Here is a 19,116-nt window from a genome sequence, read left to right on the forward strand (position 1 = left end):
TCAACTTCCTTCTCACAGTGCCTGCTAAATGCAGGAAGCAGTTTTAATGCTGGGTTCCAATCTCTTTGGGTCTCCTAAGTGCCACTCTATTGATTATATCATACCAGTAATAAGACATGGTCATATTAATTTTCATAAAATCCCAAACATATGTAACTGATATAAGAAATTAAAGGACAGCAATTCGTACTCATCGTATCCATTGCTGTTTCCGATCAGCGAGCAGAAGTACAGTGTGAGGTATAACCTAGGAGAACAATATGAAATGTGGGTAAACTTAGCAAATGCTCAATTTGAAAGAAGCTGTAGTTCACCATTTGGCTATAAAAGTGAGTGTTTCCACATCCTTCATATCTTGGCATTAAAAAGAATGTGTTCAATGTTCCAAGCAAAGGCCATGATTCTTTCAACTGTCTCCGATCCTTCTGGTAGACAATTACATTCTTCTCAAAGAAAATGACTTATTATGAATGAAGTAGCAGTGCTCCTATTAAATGTTGAATATTAAATTCTGAAAGAACTTCTTTCAATAAATCCAACACAATATGATACTTGGAAAAGTTATTTTCATTAATCCTTGTTTTATTTCCTTTTAGTTGTTGTTATTGTATTTCTTCCCTTCGACTGTTGGGATACTGTCTAAAGATGTTTCTGTACACCTCTGTCCAGTCATAGCTAATAGTACTAAGAAGCTAAACAAACAAACAAGTATTTTAATTGTTGCTATTGTCACCTCTTTTTCAGGTTTTTTTTTTTTCAGTTTAAGAGTTAGTCTTTCTTAGACCTCGGAAATTGCCACAACCATGTCACCTGCCATAATAGCTGAAGACATAAGACGTGATTTTCAAGGTCTGGAGTGTGAGGTAAAAGTTGAAACACTGTTGAAACATTGTTTAATCAACAATGATGGAGTTTCTCTGAGGGTACCTTGGCAATGGCAGAGTCATTAGAAACTCCTTGAAGTCAACTAGTGTCCATTTTATAATACCTGTGAATGACTGAAGTCATGTAGTAGATGCATGATATATTTTAGTCAATGTATGGTTATACGGATGAAATGAAGAAAGCTGTCTATGGTCAGTTTGGTTTTTTAATTATTTTATGCTTCTCTATATTCTGTAATCTGGCAGTGTGTTTGTGTGTATTTGGGGTTAGGATGGGGCTTTTCTGGTTTATACTACTATATAACAAAATATGAAGCTAACTGATTCAAGTGAGAGACATTCAAAGAGCTCCTTGCAAAAAAAATCCCTGCACTTGAATTATGGTTTGACAGCTATGAGCTTTGCTAGTGGTTTTGTTAAGAAGGTTTGCCTAATTTTGCCATTTGACTAATTTAAAAAACTATCTTAATATCAAGATAATTCTGGATCTCATAGGGAAACATTCTAGGTCATACTTAGATGCTTCTATCTCCATTTTACAAATGCAATGATTATATGCTGAGTTACATACTTATAAATTACATAAGAGAGATCGAGAAGAAAAAAGATTAATTGAAATGACAGGATCCTTTACGGTAGTATAAACAACTTTTTTTTTTCTGTGATTCATAAATTTTGTGCTATATTAGAAGTGTAAAAACTGGTAGCTATATGCAACGTCAGTTCTTTGAGATTTTCGAAGGCAATCTGACTGGAAATACAGTGAGATCCGTTCTTGATGTTACTTTCTGATGATGATGTTTCTGACCTGCCACTGAGTAGACATTCACATAAAAATCGTAAAAAAATTGTAAAATCCCAAATCAGAGTCTCAAACAAAGATTTGGGTGTGAATGTTATATTTTGGAGGTGACTCCAGAAAGCAGAAGTGAGAAATTTAGGAGAGAGGAACAAGGTAGGAAGAAAAGTTAATGAAGGTTATGTCTTTGAGCTGGTTACCAATATGGAAACTGGGGGCTGGTCAGGCTGAAGACCTTCTAAAGAACCTTTTGAAGATGCTCAGAACGTTGAGCATCTTCCACCAGAAGATGAGAGGCTGGCGCTTTTGTCCACTGGTTTTCATCCCTCACTGTCTTAATGTTGTCCCCAAGGACATTAACTCCCTTGGAATCTATGCTCAAGCTGAGTGGCTTCCCACAGCTTTGAAGAAAGTTGTGAGGCAGAAAAGCAGAGTCACCTCTGTTTGCTGGAGCTGCGAGGGAAAAAATGTGCATGGAACTGTCCACCACAGCTGTGCTGAAATCATGGAAGCCAAAGAGGAGATGTGATGCAAGTCTCCACAGGTGGCTGCTACCACTGGTTGATTTGCATAGATTCATCTAATATTATCTCACCTTTTACAACAAATCTATCAGCAGAGGTCACAGTTTTGTGGAGTGGATGGAGTGATCACATTTGGTGGATTTTTATCTTATTTTATTTATTTTTATTTTTTAACTTTTTGACAGCACCGCACAGCTTGCAGGATCCTAGTTCCCCGATCAGGGATCGAACCAGGGTCCATGGCATTGGAGGCTCAGAGTCCTAACCACTGGACCTCCAGGGAATTCCCTGGTGGATTTTTATGTCAGAGGAAACAATATTAAATCATGAAGCTGAACATATTTTAAGGTTAGTATAAATAAGTGGATGATGTTTGAGACTGAGGAGATCTAAGACTTTCAGTGTCCACATGCAATTTATACTCTTAGTAGTTATCTGTGGCATAAAATGCTTTCTGTCCATTAAATTTAACCATTTGCTAAACATATTCATTCACATCCATTAACAGATACTTTTGGTGGGTCCATTATGTGCCAGGTAGTGTGCTAGTTGTTGCACTTTACTGACCATGGTGCATGAAAACGTGTCTTCATTGATTTTTATAGCATTTTTAGGAGATTTGGGAAAGAGGAATATGCTATTTGGTAAAATCCCACTAAACTAATGACCTGGGATGGGGGCTGAGGAAAAGTGACATTGCTGAAGGTGCTATCCATCATGATATAAGAACAAATGTTTTGGAAGATAAATAGGGTTAGTGGTGGCAAGGTTGTTTTATTCTTGAATAAAGAGGATTCAAAGAATCCACTGTTGTTCACTCAGTGCTGCAGTGCTTCAAATGTTATTTTTATTTTATTTTTCTCATGTTCTCCAAGTATGAAAGAATAAGGTCATTCCAGCAAAGTTTGAGATTTACTTAAGCAAGCATTTTCTTTTACATGGCAAGATGAACTTTATCAAATAGAGTCTGTATACTAGAGCAGTGGCCCCAGGAATAAGCCAAATCCACTTCTACAAGAGCTGAACTTTATAGTCCACGTATTTTTGCCTTGCTTATTCCAGGTAAGTTGGAGATTACTTGGAACTACAAAGGTAACGGAGCAATCTGCTTTTCAATGATACACACAAGTATCTGGGTTTACTTTGCTATTGTTCAAAAAGGGACAGACACCTGAAACAATTACTTCAGTGCTGTCCACACTTCAGCCACTTGTTTAAACCTCATGATTTTTCGTCTTATCTAATATCAACACCAAGCGAACTCATTAACATCATTGACATCGTGAATTTGATGAGCTAGGCATATTTGCTCCAATACACATTAAAATGACTATTGAAATGGAAAACGTCTATCTCTGTGTTACTTATAATCATCTCAAAAAACCACACTGGTACATGTTGGGTGCCACTGGATTAAAATTATGTTCTTCTGACCAAGTGGTTAAGAGTCAAGCTGCACCAAAATGAAATAATTTGGAAGACAAAGAAAACTAAAGAGCCAGTTCTTTCAGTTTGATGCTTTATTGCTCACAATACACATATTGGTACAGACAGTTTCCCACAGCAGAGCACATGATACTGTACTTTCTTAAAGAAGAGTCCTTGTCCCACAAGGACACAGTGATTAATTCCCAAGTGATGAAATGAGTCAGCATACAACTTTCTAAAACTGATAGAAGGAAGCCAACGCATTCAGGAGCACATCAAAAGCAACATGCAAGTCCACGGTGTCACAAGTGATCTGAAGCTAATCACTACTCGCTTTTCAACACAAAGTTAATCTTAAAGCTTAAGTTCATGAAAGGCCTAGGTCCCTGAGCTAGCTCTGATTTCTATGGTTAACATAGTTGGATAAATCCAGGGTTGTTAAGGACCCCTGGATAATACACCCAGGTATAAATACTTTAAAATATATGGGGATGATACGATATAGAAACAAAGATATACATGTATATGTATATATACACATATTTTCCACTTCGAAAATTAAGACTATAAGAGTACTTTTGGAATTATAATGCTTATAAGACAAATAGTGTACTATATTTTCTATACATAATAAATGAAATATTTAGAAAGTAAATATAGCTGACCTATATGCTTTTTAACTCTATATTCTAGTGTATGGGTGAATATTTCCTCACCAAATATAAGCACAGGTAGGTTCTTGACTTCCTTTACTTGGAGTTTTATTGGTGGTGGCAAATATGAAAGGACTAGCTGCCTTCCTTAATCTCTCATGAAATGGACATACTTTGGACCCGTATCCATAATGTCCAGAGCCTTGCTCTAATGTTTATTTGTACCTCCCTGACCTCACTCGTCTTATTTCTCCCACATGTATTGTCTTTTCTTTATCTAAATCAAACGTATCCTTGAAAGAAGTCCTGTGTTCTCTACAACGTTATCCTTAATGACTCCAGGCACCAAAGATGTCCCTTTACCTCTGAAGAGTTCAATTGTAGTCTGAAATCACACAATTTGGCTTCCAATTATGCATTCTGTATTTCTTATGTTTCTGTGTTAATATGTTATCACGAGATTGTAATCTCCTTGAGGGCAGAGGCAATGTATTAGTCTTGAATTATTAAATTAGGATGTGGAAGTGCTATTGAAATTGTCAAGCACTACACATATGTAAGGAATTGTTCTGACCCTCATCTAGCACACTTAATGTAGTGCCTTTCACTGAGCTGGGAGAACTGTTTAGAAAAATAAAAACCAGATAGAACTAGTTATCTTATTGTGTAGAAAGATTTAGAGGCAAATTGGACATTAGCAGAAAATTAAAAAATATATTAGCTTGCAATTCATTGATTTATTCATACATTTACCAGATACTTAGGGACATCATCCAAGTTTAGATAATTTGTGGAATACAAAGATGAAATAGACTTACTCTCAAGGATTTTTTCATGTAGTTTGTTTATTAAGAATTATGATATTAAAGAGCCTTGAAGGTCTATATTGGGGGCTAAGACTCAGTGGTTTTCCAGGTATGGTCAGAGGACTCCAGGGATCAAAATTACCTAATAAGAATCTTGGGGCAACATCAAATAAAGTGCATTTTAAGATAAGCTTCCAGGGCTTCCCTGGTGGCGCAGTGGTTGAGAGTTCACCTGCCGATGCAGGGGACGGGTTCGTGCCCCAGTCCGGGAGAGGCCACAACAGTGAGAGGCCCACGTACCGAAAAAAAAAAAAAAAAAAAAAAAGATAAGCTTCCAGATAATTCTTATGTATATTAAAGTGATTTATTATTCTTGGCTAAGGTGTAAACATTTAGCCTCCTTACTGGGGCATTTTGTGCCATTTCAGGAATACAGAAAATGTTCTTAATTGTCTTCTAAATTCAGACCTGTGGTTAAGTTCAATCTTATTCTACTGCCATGTTGTGTTTATTTTTCTGTTCTGGAAAGTCTCCATCTTTATCAATATCAGTTCATAACATTCTTGAGAAAGTTCATTCTCCCTTTCTTACAAGTCAGAGAACGACCATATGCACAAAAATTAAGTCCATTATTCTGTGAGGAATGAAATATTCACTTATGGGTGTTGCTTAGAGGCTCAATAAGTTGCAGGAACTCTAGCCAACTCCATTGTTTTTAATTCCATCCTTTTAACTTGTATAACATTCAAAATGCTTTTATTTCCATTATTTCAGTTGAGAGCCTGTAGTACAGACTTGACCCAGATGCTCCTCCACGAGGATATACAGGTGATCATTGTGTGGACTTGCTGTTTATTGGCCATAAAGCTGTCTTTTGTTCTCTTGCAGGATCCAGATTTGACAGTTCGGACAATGTGCTGTCCCAGCTGAACTATTTCATCCAGCTTAATTTTTCCAGACATAATCTCTAAAATATAAACCAATCACCTCATGTTGGATTTGCCATAAATGTACTTGGTGTAGAATAATGTAAACAAGCCTGACAACACTGTCTACAAACATTCTTGGCAATTCTTTTCACAGAGATTACTCGAATATTAAAATCAGAACCATATAGATTTAGTTTATATCAGCATAGTCCATTTGGTTCTAACCGTCTCAGAAACAAAACTATTCCCCAGTGGGCACTCTCGTAAATGAGCTTTTCTGCTGAGTGACTTGAGATTACAGACTAAACATAAAAACAGAATATTACAGGGCTGTATCTGACCTTTCTCCCCCGTGTGATCAATGAAGTTAAAAATTAATCAATATTTCTAATTATAGTTCATAAAATAGAATCATAATACATGAACGATCTTAATTGCTTCTTTAAAACATTTCTGTTTCTAATTCATGTTCTAAATATTGCCAAAATGTTATAACTTGAGATGATATTATATTGATTTAGTTTTTCCTCATTGGATTGTGAAATCCTTAAGAATGGGGAGAGCCTTTTATTTTCTTAAATTTCTGCAGTAGTTTTTCACATATGGAGTATCCTTTATTGGTTTCTCAGTGAAGCTCTGAAATGCCAGACTTGCACTTATCTGTGAGGGAAAAAACATTGAGCAGCTCAACTCTACACATGACTCCCCACCATGAAAATTGGGACCTAAATAGAAACTTTAGAAGCATCAGTTCTTCCACAATTTGAACATGATTTTATGAAACACACGTGTTCAGAGCAACTATATATATACGTATATATATGTGTGTGTGTATATATATATATACACACACATACATATCACATATATATACACACATACATATCACATATATACACACACATACCACATATATACACACATACATACATATCACATATATATACACACATACATATCACATATATATACACATATACATATCACATATATACACACATACATACATATCACATATATTTGAGAGTACACTTAAGATAGTTCAGGTCCAGGTTTAGTCTTGAATAAAGTCACATAAAACTGGCTGCTCTGAGGAAAACCATGTTTGCGGAGGGAGAAGAGTTTGATAGGGGAGGTGGGGAAGGAGAGAAAAATATATTTATTACTACAGAGTGCTGTAAGACTTCTTCATGTGTATTACTCTAAAAACTTATATTTGCTCAGCCAAATCTTGGTTTTGATGGTTATTTGCTGTGGACAACTACAGATAAACAGAAAACACATTGCTAGAGATGTTCATACTCTGCTTTTTCCAAGGAGAACAAGTGACTCCAAATATTTTAAATAAATGTCCTTTTAGCCTGGATGGACTGGTTGTCTGTGGCTGTTCCATCATTCACATCCAGTTCCCTTACTCCATGATCAAATAGTCCAACCCCTTTGTGAGCTGCACTTGGGAGACATAAATAATGTTGCATATATTATTTATAGAATTCACAGAACCATGGGTAAGCTATTTAAAATCTCCTTTTCCTCCCAAAAGTTAATCTTTTCTCTCTTCTCTCATGTTTATAGATTTAACATAGTTTGGAATGATGTAACTCTTATTCTTTAAGAGTAAGTCCATAACCATGTGGACTCAGCTTTACTATGACATACTGTCATTATTACTCCAACACATTCTTCTGAAAATGAAACAATTCAAGTATCTATTTAAGACTTAGTTACACTAACCTAAGTTTTATGGCTATAGTTTTCTTTGACTTAACTAGCTGTTTAGCACAAATCAGCCATGTGTTTGGGTATATTGTCAAGGTGTGCTGTTCCGTGCATTTGGCCTGTTTAAGAGTGATTACAGAGTTTTCACTTTTCTCATTTCTCTTTAGCGTTTAGAATATTTGTGTTGGAGTGAAGCTCTAGAACTAAACTCATAATACTGATGGAGAAGTCTTAAGAGGAAATTTATGTCTGCTTGTTTTATTCATGATCTGTGCCCTTTACCTAATTACCTCAGGTCCAAGATCTAACCAAAGACACTCAGCAATTAATGAAATTGGAAGTAATAAAATAGCTCAAGGAATTTTATTAAGGGAGGCCTTAATAACATCACTCCGTCAGCAATTTTTAATCTATTTTTCATTTGATGGTTTGTTAACTTTTGATTATTTATGGCAATATTTTATGATTTAGTACAGTGTGATAAAGAATACCTTAAAAAGTTATATTTCTGCTGTGTAAACCCAAATATCTATTGGATATTGCATGGGAACATTTAATTTCATAATGGCATTTGCTTTAGAGTTGAAACGCTATGAACTGTGTTCTTTTGAATTTCCCACGTGGTCTAAAACTAACAGATTATTAGCAAATAACTTTTTAAACATTAAAACAAAAACTGAGCCCATATATTAAATTTCCAAAGGTGGGAAGAGTATATTGTGTTCTGTGTATAACATATAAAACTAATCATAATTTTTTTCAACATCTGATATTACCACTCTGCAAAGAATATTTTTTTAATTATTTAAGCCATCAGGTCACAAGAGTTTTAATCAGCATGCTGCCTTATAAAAAGAAAAAAGAAAGGCATTTCTTCATTTTCTTTCCCTAATATCTATACAGTTCAGGGAATTAATCCCTGATCCCTGGTCTTATCATAAAAAAATCACAGCTGTAGTGAGACTGTGATGAAGATAATGTTGATTAAGTACCTACCAGCATGCCTGAGACAGAGTAGATGCTCAATGATATCAGTTCTTTTCCATAATGAAAAAAATCTAATATATTCCAATCTCCATGGATAAGCAATTTACACATCCATGTGTATGTACTTGTATGCACCTGCATACGTGCGTGTGTGATTTGGGGTTGGGTCACTCTAGTGCTCTATCTATATGATCCCAAAATTAATATTTAATCCAGGATGAAAAGTCAGTTAAAAATAGTTTTCTTAGTGTCGTGCATATAGACCTTTAGTGTATTTCCTGTAAGTGTTTGCTTGCATTTGTTTACGGAAACAGTGACAGGATAAGAATGTTTTCATGGAGTAGATGAGGCCAATTTTCACCAAAGCATGTTCGGGACTGAGGTTCTGGGTGGCAGAGTCTCCATGAAGCAGCATTTAAAAACTGAAGTTTGAAAAATATTCTTCGTAAAGAAGGTGTTTATGTGGGTAATTATCATTAGCAATTAGGTTTCAGGGAAAAATCCACAAGATAAGTATATACCGTGGAAAGGGAAAATGCCAGTCTATGGGGCACTTAGAAGTACACAGTACTTTTTGACCCAGTCATTAAAAGTCAGACACAGACCTACTAGAGAACGGACTTGAGGATATGGGGAGGGGGAAGGGTGAGCTGTGACAAAGTGAAAGAGAGATACAGACATATATACACTACCAAACGTAAGGTAGATAGCTAGTGGGAAGCAGCCGCATGGCACAGGGAGATCAGCTCGGTGCTTTGTGACCGCCTGGAGGGGTGGGATAGAGAGGGTGGGAGGGAGGGAGGGAGACGCAAGAGGGAAGAGATATGGGAACATATGTATATGTATAACTGATTCACTTTGTTATAAAGCAGAAACTAACACACCATTGTAAAGCAATTATACCCCAATAACGATGTTAAAAAAAAAAAAGTTATTACTGAACCAACACCAAGGACGATTTTTACACTTGGCCACATCTTAGTACGTGAGTCGATTGAAAGGGATTAAAGTAGGACCTGACAGATTCACATTCACAACTCTCTAATAATCACTGGAATAGAAGAGCAGGCCTTAGTCATAACGATAAAGAGATATTAATAATGAGATGAAATTAGTTTTAGCTCTATTGGAAATAAAGCCAACAAAATTTTGCATTGCTTTGATTTAGAAACTGTAAACAAAATGTCACAAGCATTTGGAAAAAAAAAAAGAGAGAGAACCTACAAATGACAAGCAGGCAGGAAGGAAAGACACTTGCAGACAAGTTGAAATCCATAGGCTACAATGCTCAGTGGGGAGTCTTCAGCTGGAAGTGTAATAGTCAGCCCTTGGCTGACTTAGAATAGCAAGTAAGCTTTTGAGAATGTTTCAGACTTTTAGCTAGATTCAGCTAAAAGGATTTGCTTGACATGGCTCAGTAGTTTATAGGATTTTCTTCTCAAATGCTCAAATAGGATTTTCTTCCTTAAAAGTCTCAGAGGAAGAAGTAAAACCTTATTTTGAATACTTGGTCTTGTCTTGGTTACTTTTCAATATTAATTATATGTTAGTATGTATCTTCACAGTTATTTAATCTTGATATTTCTCCGGTCTCACCCATCATTTAGACGCCTTGCAGAGTACAGAGCTGGATTTATCTAAATATCAAATCTACATGTCTTCTCAATGAGTAATTTTGGCTATTTTGGGGTTTGGCTATTTACATTAAAGTTGAATGGTGACTCACCATCTACACTTTGTAAGATATAAAAATCAACTCAGAATTTTATAAGCATTATGACTTTTTTTTCATATGGTGAATATATTTGTCTGAAATCTCATTTTTACTCCTCAAAATTTTTTTCTGTTTTCCCCTGTAGTTTCAAATATTCATGAAAATAGCACTGTACTTTATTAAAATGAAATGCTAAATGAAAACATTAAAAATTTTCATGTTGCCAAATTACCACATGTATAAATAATTTGGGAGGGGTGAGAAAATACATTTGATAAAGTTATTTTGAATAAGGTAAACTGATGTCTAGATTTTATCTAAACTTCACAGCCCCAGAAAATAAAGTCTCAAATTAAATGGAAAATTTCCACCATTTGGGTTTTTCACAGACCTGCTCAGTTTTTCTATGATATACATTTTCTTGATACGAGAAGGAAGCTGTGAATCATTCTAATGGGTTAAAGTGTCTTGGGGCAGTAGTGTTAGAGCACTGGCGAGGACTTTATCTGCTCTGTCGTCACATACCAGTATTGGCTGTTTCCTCTCTTGGGTTGATAACTGCACAGATTCTCACTTTCCTTATCATCCATTTTCTTCTACTTCATGAATCAACTTTGGCTAATGGTTATTTCAGAAGCCAAGCAGGTGTCATCAAAAGACACTTCCGTGGCAGACAAGTAAGTGTCAGTGACAGTGATGTCATCAAGCTCTGTGCTGACATGATCTGACTCCTTGATGACGCTGTAATTGAGGGCCACACTGTAGTTAGCCGGTTTCTCCACCGGCTCCTGCTTACAGTTGCAGAGCTTTCTGAAGGCTGCACGGAATTTCTGGGACATGAGATTGTAAATCACTGGGTTGATGGCACTGTTGAGATAAATGCAAATTCTGCAGAAGAGCAAGAACCAATTTTCTTGGAAAGGGCTGGAGAGAAATGAGTTGACAACCACAAGAGTTCTGTAGGGCATCCATAAAAGGGCAAACAGAATGACAACCACTGCCAGCATCTTGGTGACCTGTGGAGAAACAGAAATGCAAAGCAAACACAAATTAAAACAAAACAGAACCGAAACGTGAAAATAAAACGACTCCGCCTCTGCCCTCCTCCAGCATTTAGTTCCCAAGATGTAGTCTGAGACAAGGACTTAAGTGTAGGCAGTTTACAGTATTTGGGAGATGAACCCAGGAAGCAGGATTAAAGGCATAGAAGAGAGTGTGACAGAGGAGGAAAAGCCAAAATACGGTGTGTTTTTGAGACAACTCCTACTGCGGGCAACTGTGGATCAAGTAATGCGTTTCGGGATCATCTGTCCAGAGACAGGGAAGCTGAGGCATTTATCTACTGGCTGCCATCTCCCCTTTGTTGAGAGGTGCCTTAGGGGCTTTAAATGCACGGTACTTTCAAGTTTCACCTACCTGGAAACTCCTAGGGGCTTTAGACAGAACCTTGAGGCGGAGAAGAGAAGAGACAGTCAGGGGACATTGGATGCCTGTAGTGCGGTCTTCTCAGCAAGCAGGAACCATCCACAATAGCCATGAAATCATGGCTGAAACCACAGTCTGTCTCAGAGGATGTGACCCAGGGCACCAAAAGTGTCTGCTCTGAACGCTAGGACACCTAGGGTCTAATCCCATCTTTACTCACCTTTCCTTCAACAGCAACACTTTACATATTTTAAAATAAGTTTTTAGTTATCTATAGTCTCTTACAGAGTTTGACAAATTTCAGCTTCCTCAGCCCAGACTTTCTAGATGTTCTGAACTTGAAAACTACCGCAAATAGAAGGAACTGATACTTCCTCTTTCATCCTTCCCCACCTCTCAGCTGTTTTCCTAAAGCCCTCTCCACCAGCCTCTATCTTGTTCTGGCATTGAGAGAGATCCTGTTTTTACACAGGGCTTTTAAAAGTTCTTTAGTGTAGAAATAAGGATTCCACAGCTAGATACCCACTCTGTCATTAGTATCTACTATAAATTCAGCTCCTTGTACTTAATCCTGATAATAGAATCCATCTTGCTCTCCTGTGTTAGAATACCTTCCGTTCCCCTCCTGGCACTCCTTCTGATACTGGGGCTCTGTCCTACCCTTAACTATATCTTGTCCACCCCAGGAACTCCCCATGAATCCCACATCGTGGGGGTAATGCTACCCTCTTGCTGTTATTCTATAGTAACTGCCTTCTTCCGTGGCTCATACCATTTGCTGTAAGACTTCTCACTTAGCGACACACATAGCCTTTATCGTTTTTTGAACCACTACTATCTTTTTTTGAACAACTCCTACAACTTCTTTGCAATGGCGCCTATGAGCTCTCTATACACCTACTCTCAAGCTACTGTGTTTCCTCTGCTTCCAGGGCCATTTGATCACTTTCTTGAAGTCCTTCCTACCCTCTAAGAATGTGCCCCACGCCCTCCAGCTCTACCTCACTCACCGTTCCCTGAGTGATCACTGTTCACTGTCCTTCTGACTCACCGCGTGTAGGATAATTACATTTTACATTTGGCTTACTGGGGTAGGGAAGTTGTTCAGTGGGAAGATATGACTTTCACATTGGTTCATTTAATACCAAGTAAAACATTTCAGAGATTCTTGACTTCTTTCAGAGATAAAGAGGATCTATTCAGACAAGAGGTTAATGGAAGCCTGCTTTTTCAAAGCTGACTTTTAAAATTATGAGTAAATATTTTAATTGATCCTAGGAAACTAAAGGCTTAATTCAGTGATAAATACTCTGAGCTTTGGAAGGAGCCACAGTAATTATCATCTTCATCGTCTTCATCATCACTCACATCCCTGCCTGTTTCCACCGCCCGGAACTCCAGGTTCTCTGATATCAGGTCACTGCTTCACACTTACCAATATCCTCTCACTCCTTGCCAAGGACTAAGCATCTTATATTTGAGCCCCCAGTTTGATTTACAATTGGAGTGCTAGCATCACATTTGAGTCTTTATAAATGGCCCATCATAAAGATATGTAAACATAATCTTATTTAATGCTTTTAATAATAACTCCGTGTGTAAGCTAGTATTGGTTCTCTTTTGCCTATGAAGAAATTGAGGTTTAGAGAGTATATGTGATTTGTCTAAAGACACATGGCTAGTAAGTGACACCCATGATTCGAGCTAAGTCTGCTTAAGCCAAAGCCCATGCTCTTTCCTTTATACTTTGCTCTCCCTGTGAAAGTCTTTTGCATTTTCATTAATGATATTTCTACCATGTTACTCCCACATGGTTGCCAAAAACATTTAATCTCTTCTAAGTATAATTTCAACATACTTATTGCTGCTTAATTTCTGAACTTAAAGGTTGAATTTTACCTGTTTATTTTTCCCTACTATTTTAAGATGAAACACTGAATGCACATATAATATCTACCTACCTCTTTTTAATTCATGTAAGGGGGCAACTTTCATTGTCTCAAAGAAAAGCAATTTGTTTCTAGGTTAGTATCTCTGCCATGCGCTTCCACAGGCCCCCATGCATACATTGGCATCACTCCCCAAACTTTTAATTGCAATGAGTTATATTTGTCCACCTGTCCAATAGATGGTGAGCTTCTTCAGGACATGAGTAAAGTTTATTCATTTCTCTTTCCTCAGGTATTTAATACAGTATGTGACATAAGATAGCCCTCAATTAATGTTGAATAAATTCAGGCATGGAAAGTATTATTTCAAAATATGTAATCATGATCCTTTTCTGTTTTTTTTTCATTCAGTGAACATTTATTAAGCACTTGCCATATCCTAGGGACTTTTCTAGATGTTGGGGATTCGAACAGTAAGGCTCTCTCCTCTTTTCATGTTGCTTGTATCAATGCATTGTGAAGTCACTGACTTTATACATTAAAAATAAGCAGACTGTGATATGTGCCTTGTGATATATATGAGTCCAGGGTTCTGAGGAAGGATTAACTTACTCCACCTGCAGAGAAGGGGAGGCTTCATGAACCTGGTTCCCTTGGAGCTGCCCCCTATTCACTCCATACTCCATCCTGGAGGAGACACCATTCCTCGAGTATTCCTTTTCTGGGTTTTTAATACTCCAACATATTGTTAGAGGATTTTTGCAAACACTTAATTTTTTAATATTAAAAATCCCTTTTAAATAGAGATTGGTTAATTAGTAAAATGAGTCCTTAATATACTTCAGCTTTTTGTTTGAAATATACATTTTTTAAATGTTAAGGAAGTGTTAAAATAAAACAAATGCAGTGATGTTTCGAAGACTGTCCCGGAGGAACATATGTCTCCAGTGGGATAATAGAGAATACATTCAATCTCACTCATAATTATTTTTAGTTAATTCCAAATATCTTTGATTGAGCTTAATCACTTTCTAAAATGTTCCCAAGTTTTTGGTGTAGCCATAGCTTGGATTTTAATAGTTCTTAATACAGGAGCAAATACCTAGAAAGGAAATGTCCTAGAGATTGTCTTCCATACCCAATTAATTTCACTGTCGGTTGCTGAAGTTTTATTTCTGTTGTGGTTCCAAATAAGTGACAAAAATGCAAATTTGAAAATATTGTTGGGCCATTGTTTTTAGGCGTTGACATTTTTACTGGGGAAGTGCATGGGATACACAATGGGTTGAAAGATTGCTTATTTACAGACGCCTCTGCCCCAGGACCTAAAGGTCTTTGAGAAACAGCATGAAACAATCTTCAGGGGAAAATGATCTTACCATATATATATATATGGTATATATATATATATATATATCTATATATTTTTGATTGGGAAGGAATTAATTTACTCATTTACTCTAGGAGATTCATTGGCATTCCTACTGTGTACCAGTCAATGTCCTGGCTGTTGAGGATTCGACAGTGACCCAGAGACACATTGCCAATAGCTTCATGTATCTTATAATCTGATACAATGTGACAAATGCTAAGACAGGGGAAAGTTTTGGTTCTATGAGAGCCCCCGATCTGGACCTGAGGTTGAGTGAGGATTTGGTCTCAGTGGTAGTTAAGCCAAAGTCTGAAGATAAGGAGAGGCAGGACAAGTGTTACTGCAGAGGCTGGGTGTGTGTGACAATCTGGAGGCATGAGATAGTGGGGCATAGCATGAAGACTAGAAGTAATTTAGTGTGCAAGTTCTAACTGCAGACCATGGAAAGAAGTGGAGCGATCTCTTTTCTCTAGGAAGCTTGTGGAAATCATAACAAAATCCATCATTTTCTGTGGGGTGCTTGGCATTCCTTCTGCTAGGACAGAAGGGGAGATGCAGCTGCCACAGGGGATGTAGAGTGTTGAGTCCTAAAAGGGTCAGCTCCATGGAGCTAAAAAGTCAACGAAGAAGTAGGCAGCCATTTTTGCAGAGTATATTGAGGGCAAGGAAAAGAGGTCATAAAAATCAGTTGATTAAAACATAGTGTTCAGCTGGAGAAACTGCTTACAGGGATGGCTGAGAAGAGCAGGGTGGGAACAGGAGGGTCTAAGGTGGGCAGGCCCCGTCCTTGGCCACCATGGTGAAGGGTTAACTTTTTCGTGAGTATCAGCTGGAAACTTTAGAATCAAGCCCTACTATATATATTTTACTCTTTATGATATTTAATTATGTGGAATAAGTGCCATATAGTTCTCACAAGAGAGTTTAATTCAGTCCTCAAAACATCATTTTGTAATCTATAAAATCTCTAGATAAAGACCCTATTCAAGGATTTCTTTTCTTCCTTTAAAATTTTTTTTTAAAAATACATGAACTGGGTAGATGTCTATCTGACTGTTGAGATGTCTATCTGAAGGTTGAGATTACATTTCCCTGAGTGGACACAAGCTCAACTTTGCATATGTGTGCTGTCTGTGAAAAACCAGAGGCGAACTAGTTTCTCTATTCTAGGCTGCTGAGGAACCTCGTTTTACTAACTACTATCTCTAGTACTATGACTTTTACTACAAGTTCTAAAACTATTAGCTAACGTTTGTATATAACCTTTAAAAAGACAGTGTTAGATTTATAGAAAAGTTGCAAGGTTAATACAGAGAGTTTCCAAATACCCTGCACCAAACTCTCCCTATCACTAAGACCTTACACTAGTATGGTGCATTTCTTTGTCACAATTAATGACTATTCTTACACAGAATTAGTTAACTCCATACTTTATTCAGATTTCATTAGTTTTTCTCTAGTGCCCTTTTTCTGTTCCAGGATCCTATCCAGGATACCACATTATATTTAGTCATTACATCGTCTCAGGTTCCTCTGGGCTGTGACAGCTTCTCTAACTTTCCTTATGTTTGATGGTCTTGATAGTTTTGAGGAGAACTGGTTAGGCAGTTTATAGAATGTCTTTCAACCTGAGTTTGGATGATGTTTTCCTCATGGTTACAATGAAGTAATGGATTTTTTGGAGGAAGGCCACAGAGGTGAACTGCCATTTTCAACACAACATATCAGGGGCGCAGGCTATCAACTTGACTTATGACTAATGATGTTAACCTCGTACATTGCTTTATTGAGATATAATTTACATATAATTAAGTTCACCCACTTAAAGTGTTCAATTCAGGTGTTTTTAGTATATCCACAGAACTGTGCAACCATTACCACAATCTAATTTTAGGACATTTTCATCATCCTGAATAAAAACCCTATACCCATGAGCAGTCACTGTTCACCTTCCCCAGCCCTAGGCAACCACTAATGTACTTTATGTTTCCATAGATTTGCCTATCTGAATATCTCATATAATTGGGATCATGCAGTCTTTTGTGTATGACTAGTGTCTTTCACTTAGTGTAATGTTTTTAACGTTCATCCATATTGCGGCTTATATCAGTAGTTCATTTCTTTTAATTGCTGAATAACATTCCATCCTATGTATATACCACATTTTATTTATCCACTCATTTGGGTGGTTTCAACTTTTTGCCTATAATGATTAATACTGTTATGAACATTGGTGTACAAGTTTTTGTGTGCATGTATGTTTTTATTTTTCTTGGGTCTATAAGTAAGAGTGGAATTGCCAGGTTGCATATTGCTTTTTAAGTTACAAAGTATTCAAGAATATTAAACAGTTAATATTTGATGTAATTCTGAAGTAATTCTGATAACTATTACAATGATGCCTAGTAAAAAGTACTAACTGATTTTACAGATCAGGACTCAAGAAAGATAAAGAGTAAAAGACAAAACTAAAATAGTTGGGACAACCCTCTTAGGCTACTCTTGTAACTTGGAGAACACCTACAAGACAGAATAGCATGAATAAGAGGAAATGAGTAGTTTTGGAGAAAAGGATTATTTATTTATACAAATAAAAGCTTTAATTTATCAGGCAAGCCTGTCTAGAGTGGGCTCAAGAGAAGATGGGAAAAGTGGATAGTGATTATAAACATATCTTTTGAGTTTTTCTGGGAAAAGCAGTAGAAAAGCAGAAGGGCTGCCAGAGGGTGATGAAGAGTCTATTTTTCTAAAGATGAGAGACATCACAGCATGCTTGTTTGCTTAGGGAACAATCCCCAGAGACAGGGGAAATCCTACGATCCAGGAGAAAGAGAAAGAAGACAATTGGAAGAACTATGTTCTTGAATAGGGAACAGAGTCCAGTGCCCAAGTGGTGTGGTTGGCCTCCTCTCAAGTGTAGACACAAAATTACTTTGTCAATATCTGCTTTTCTTTTCTTTTCTTTTTTTGTTCTTAGCCACACTTGATCTAAGCAATCAAGATAATCTGGGAGAAAATGCCACTTTCTTGTCAATACCCTGAATCCTGAATGGAGTCCTGAGAGCAGTTAATTGTTTAATTCCTTGGAATTAACAAAGTACTTTCACTGTCCTTAAACCATTTTCTGTTCATGTCCCAGTGAGATCTGTAGGACAGGTGTTATTATTCCCATCTCATTGATGAATGGAAACAGCTCAGAGAAGCAGAGAAATAAGATCATACAGCTCACATATAAATAGCAAAGCTAGTTATTAAACTAAGGTCTTTCAACTCTAAGTCTAGTTTTCTTTCTAGATAATTACAAAAATCAACATATATGGTAAGCTGAAGCCTTCAAATTTGCTGTAACATATATGCAATGGAATATTACTCAGTCATAAGAAAGAATGAAATAATGCCATTTGCAGCAACATGGATGGACCTAGATATTGTCATACTGAGTGAAGTAAGTCAGACACAGAAAGACAAATATATGATATCACTTATATGTGGAATCTAAAAAAAATGGTACAAATGAAATTATTTATAAAACAGAAATAGAGTCATAGATGTAAAAAAAAAACAAACATGGTTACTGGGGGGATGTGGGGGGGAGGGATAAATTGGGAGGCTGGGATTGACATATACACACTACTATATATAAAATAGATAATTAATAAGGACCTACTGTATAGCACAGGGAACTCAGTACTCGGTAATGACCTATATGGGAAAAGAATGTAATAAAGAGTGGATATATGTATATGTATAACTGATTCACTTTGCTGTACAGCAGAAACTAACACAACATTATGAATCAACTATACTCCAATAAAAAAATGCTTTTGAAGTATTTGGAAAGGATAACATTATCGGCAGGAATCATTGGTAGCCCTGGAATCACATATGATTTTTTGCCCCAAATTGGAGCGTTGCATTTAGAAAGTACTGATTAGGGAGAAGAAAACTGTCATATCAAGGCAGATAGGAATCCTTCATACCAATTTC

At 36.8% G+C, this 19,116-nt stretch overlaps 1 protein-coding gene across 1 annotated transcript in view; it reads right to left on the reverse strand.

Moving 5' to 3' along the window:
- Positions 1 to 1,754: 1,754 nt before the first annotated feature.
- TRHR (thyrotropin releasing hormone receptor) overlaps positions 1,755 to 19,116 on the reverse strand; it is a 62,590-nt gene continuing 45,228 nt past the window's right edge. The window contains exon 2 of the mRNA XM_089898814.1: positions 1,755 to 11,459. Coding sequence (XP_089754940.1) covers positions 11,052 to 11,459 — 408 coding nt within the window. The 3' untranslated portion in view covers positions 1,755 to 11,051. The remainder of the gene's footprint in view (positions 11,460 to 19,116) is intronic.

The sequence above is a fragment of the Delphinapterus leucas genome, chromosome 17 (genome assembly GCF_059928025.1).
Source record: "Delphinapterus leucas isolate spDelLeu-1000000601 "Yukka" chromosome 17, BTC_Dleu_Yukka2, whole genome shotgun sequence".
NCBI classification, from domain to species: Eukaryota; Metazoa; Chordata; class Mammalia; order Artiodactyla; family Monodontidae; genus Delphinapterus; species Delphinapterus leucas.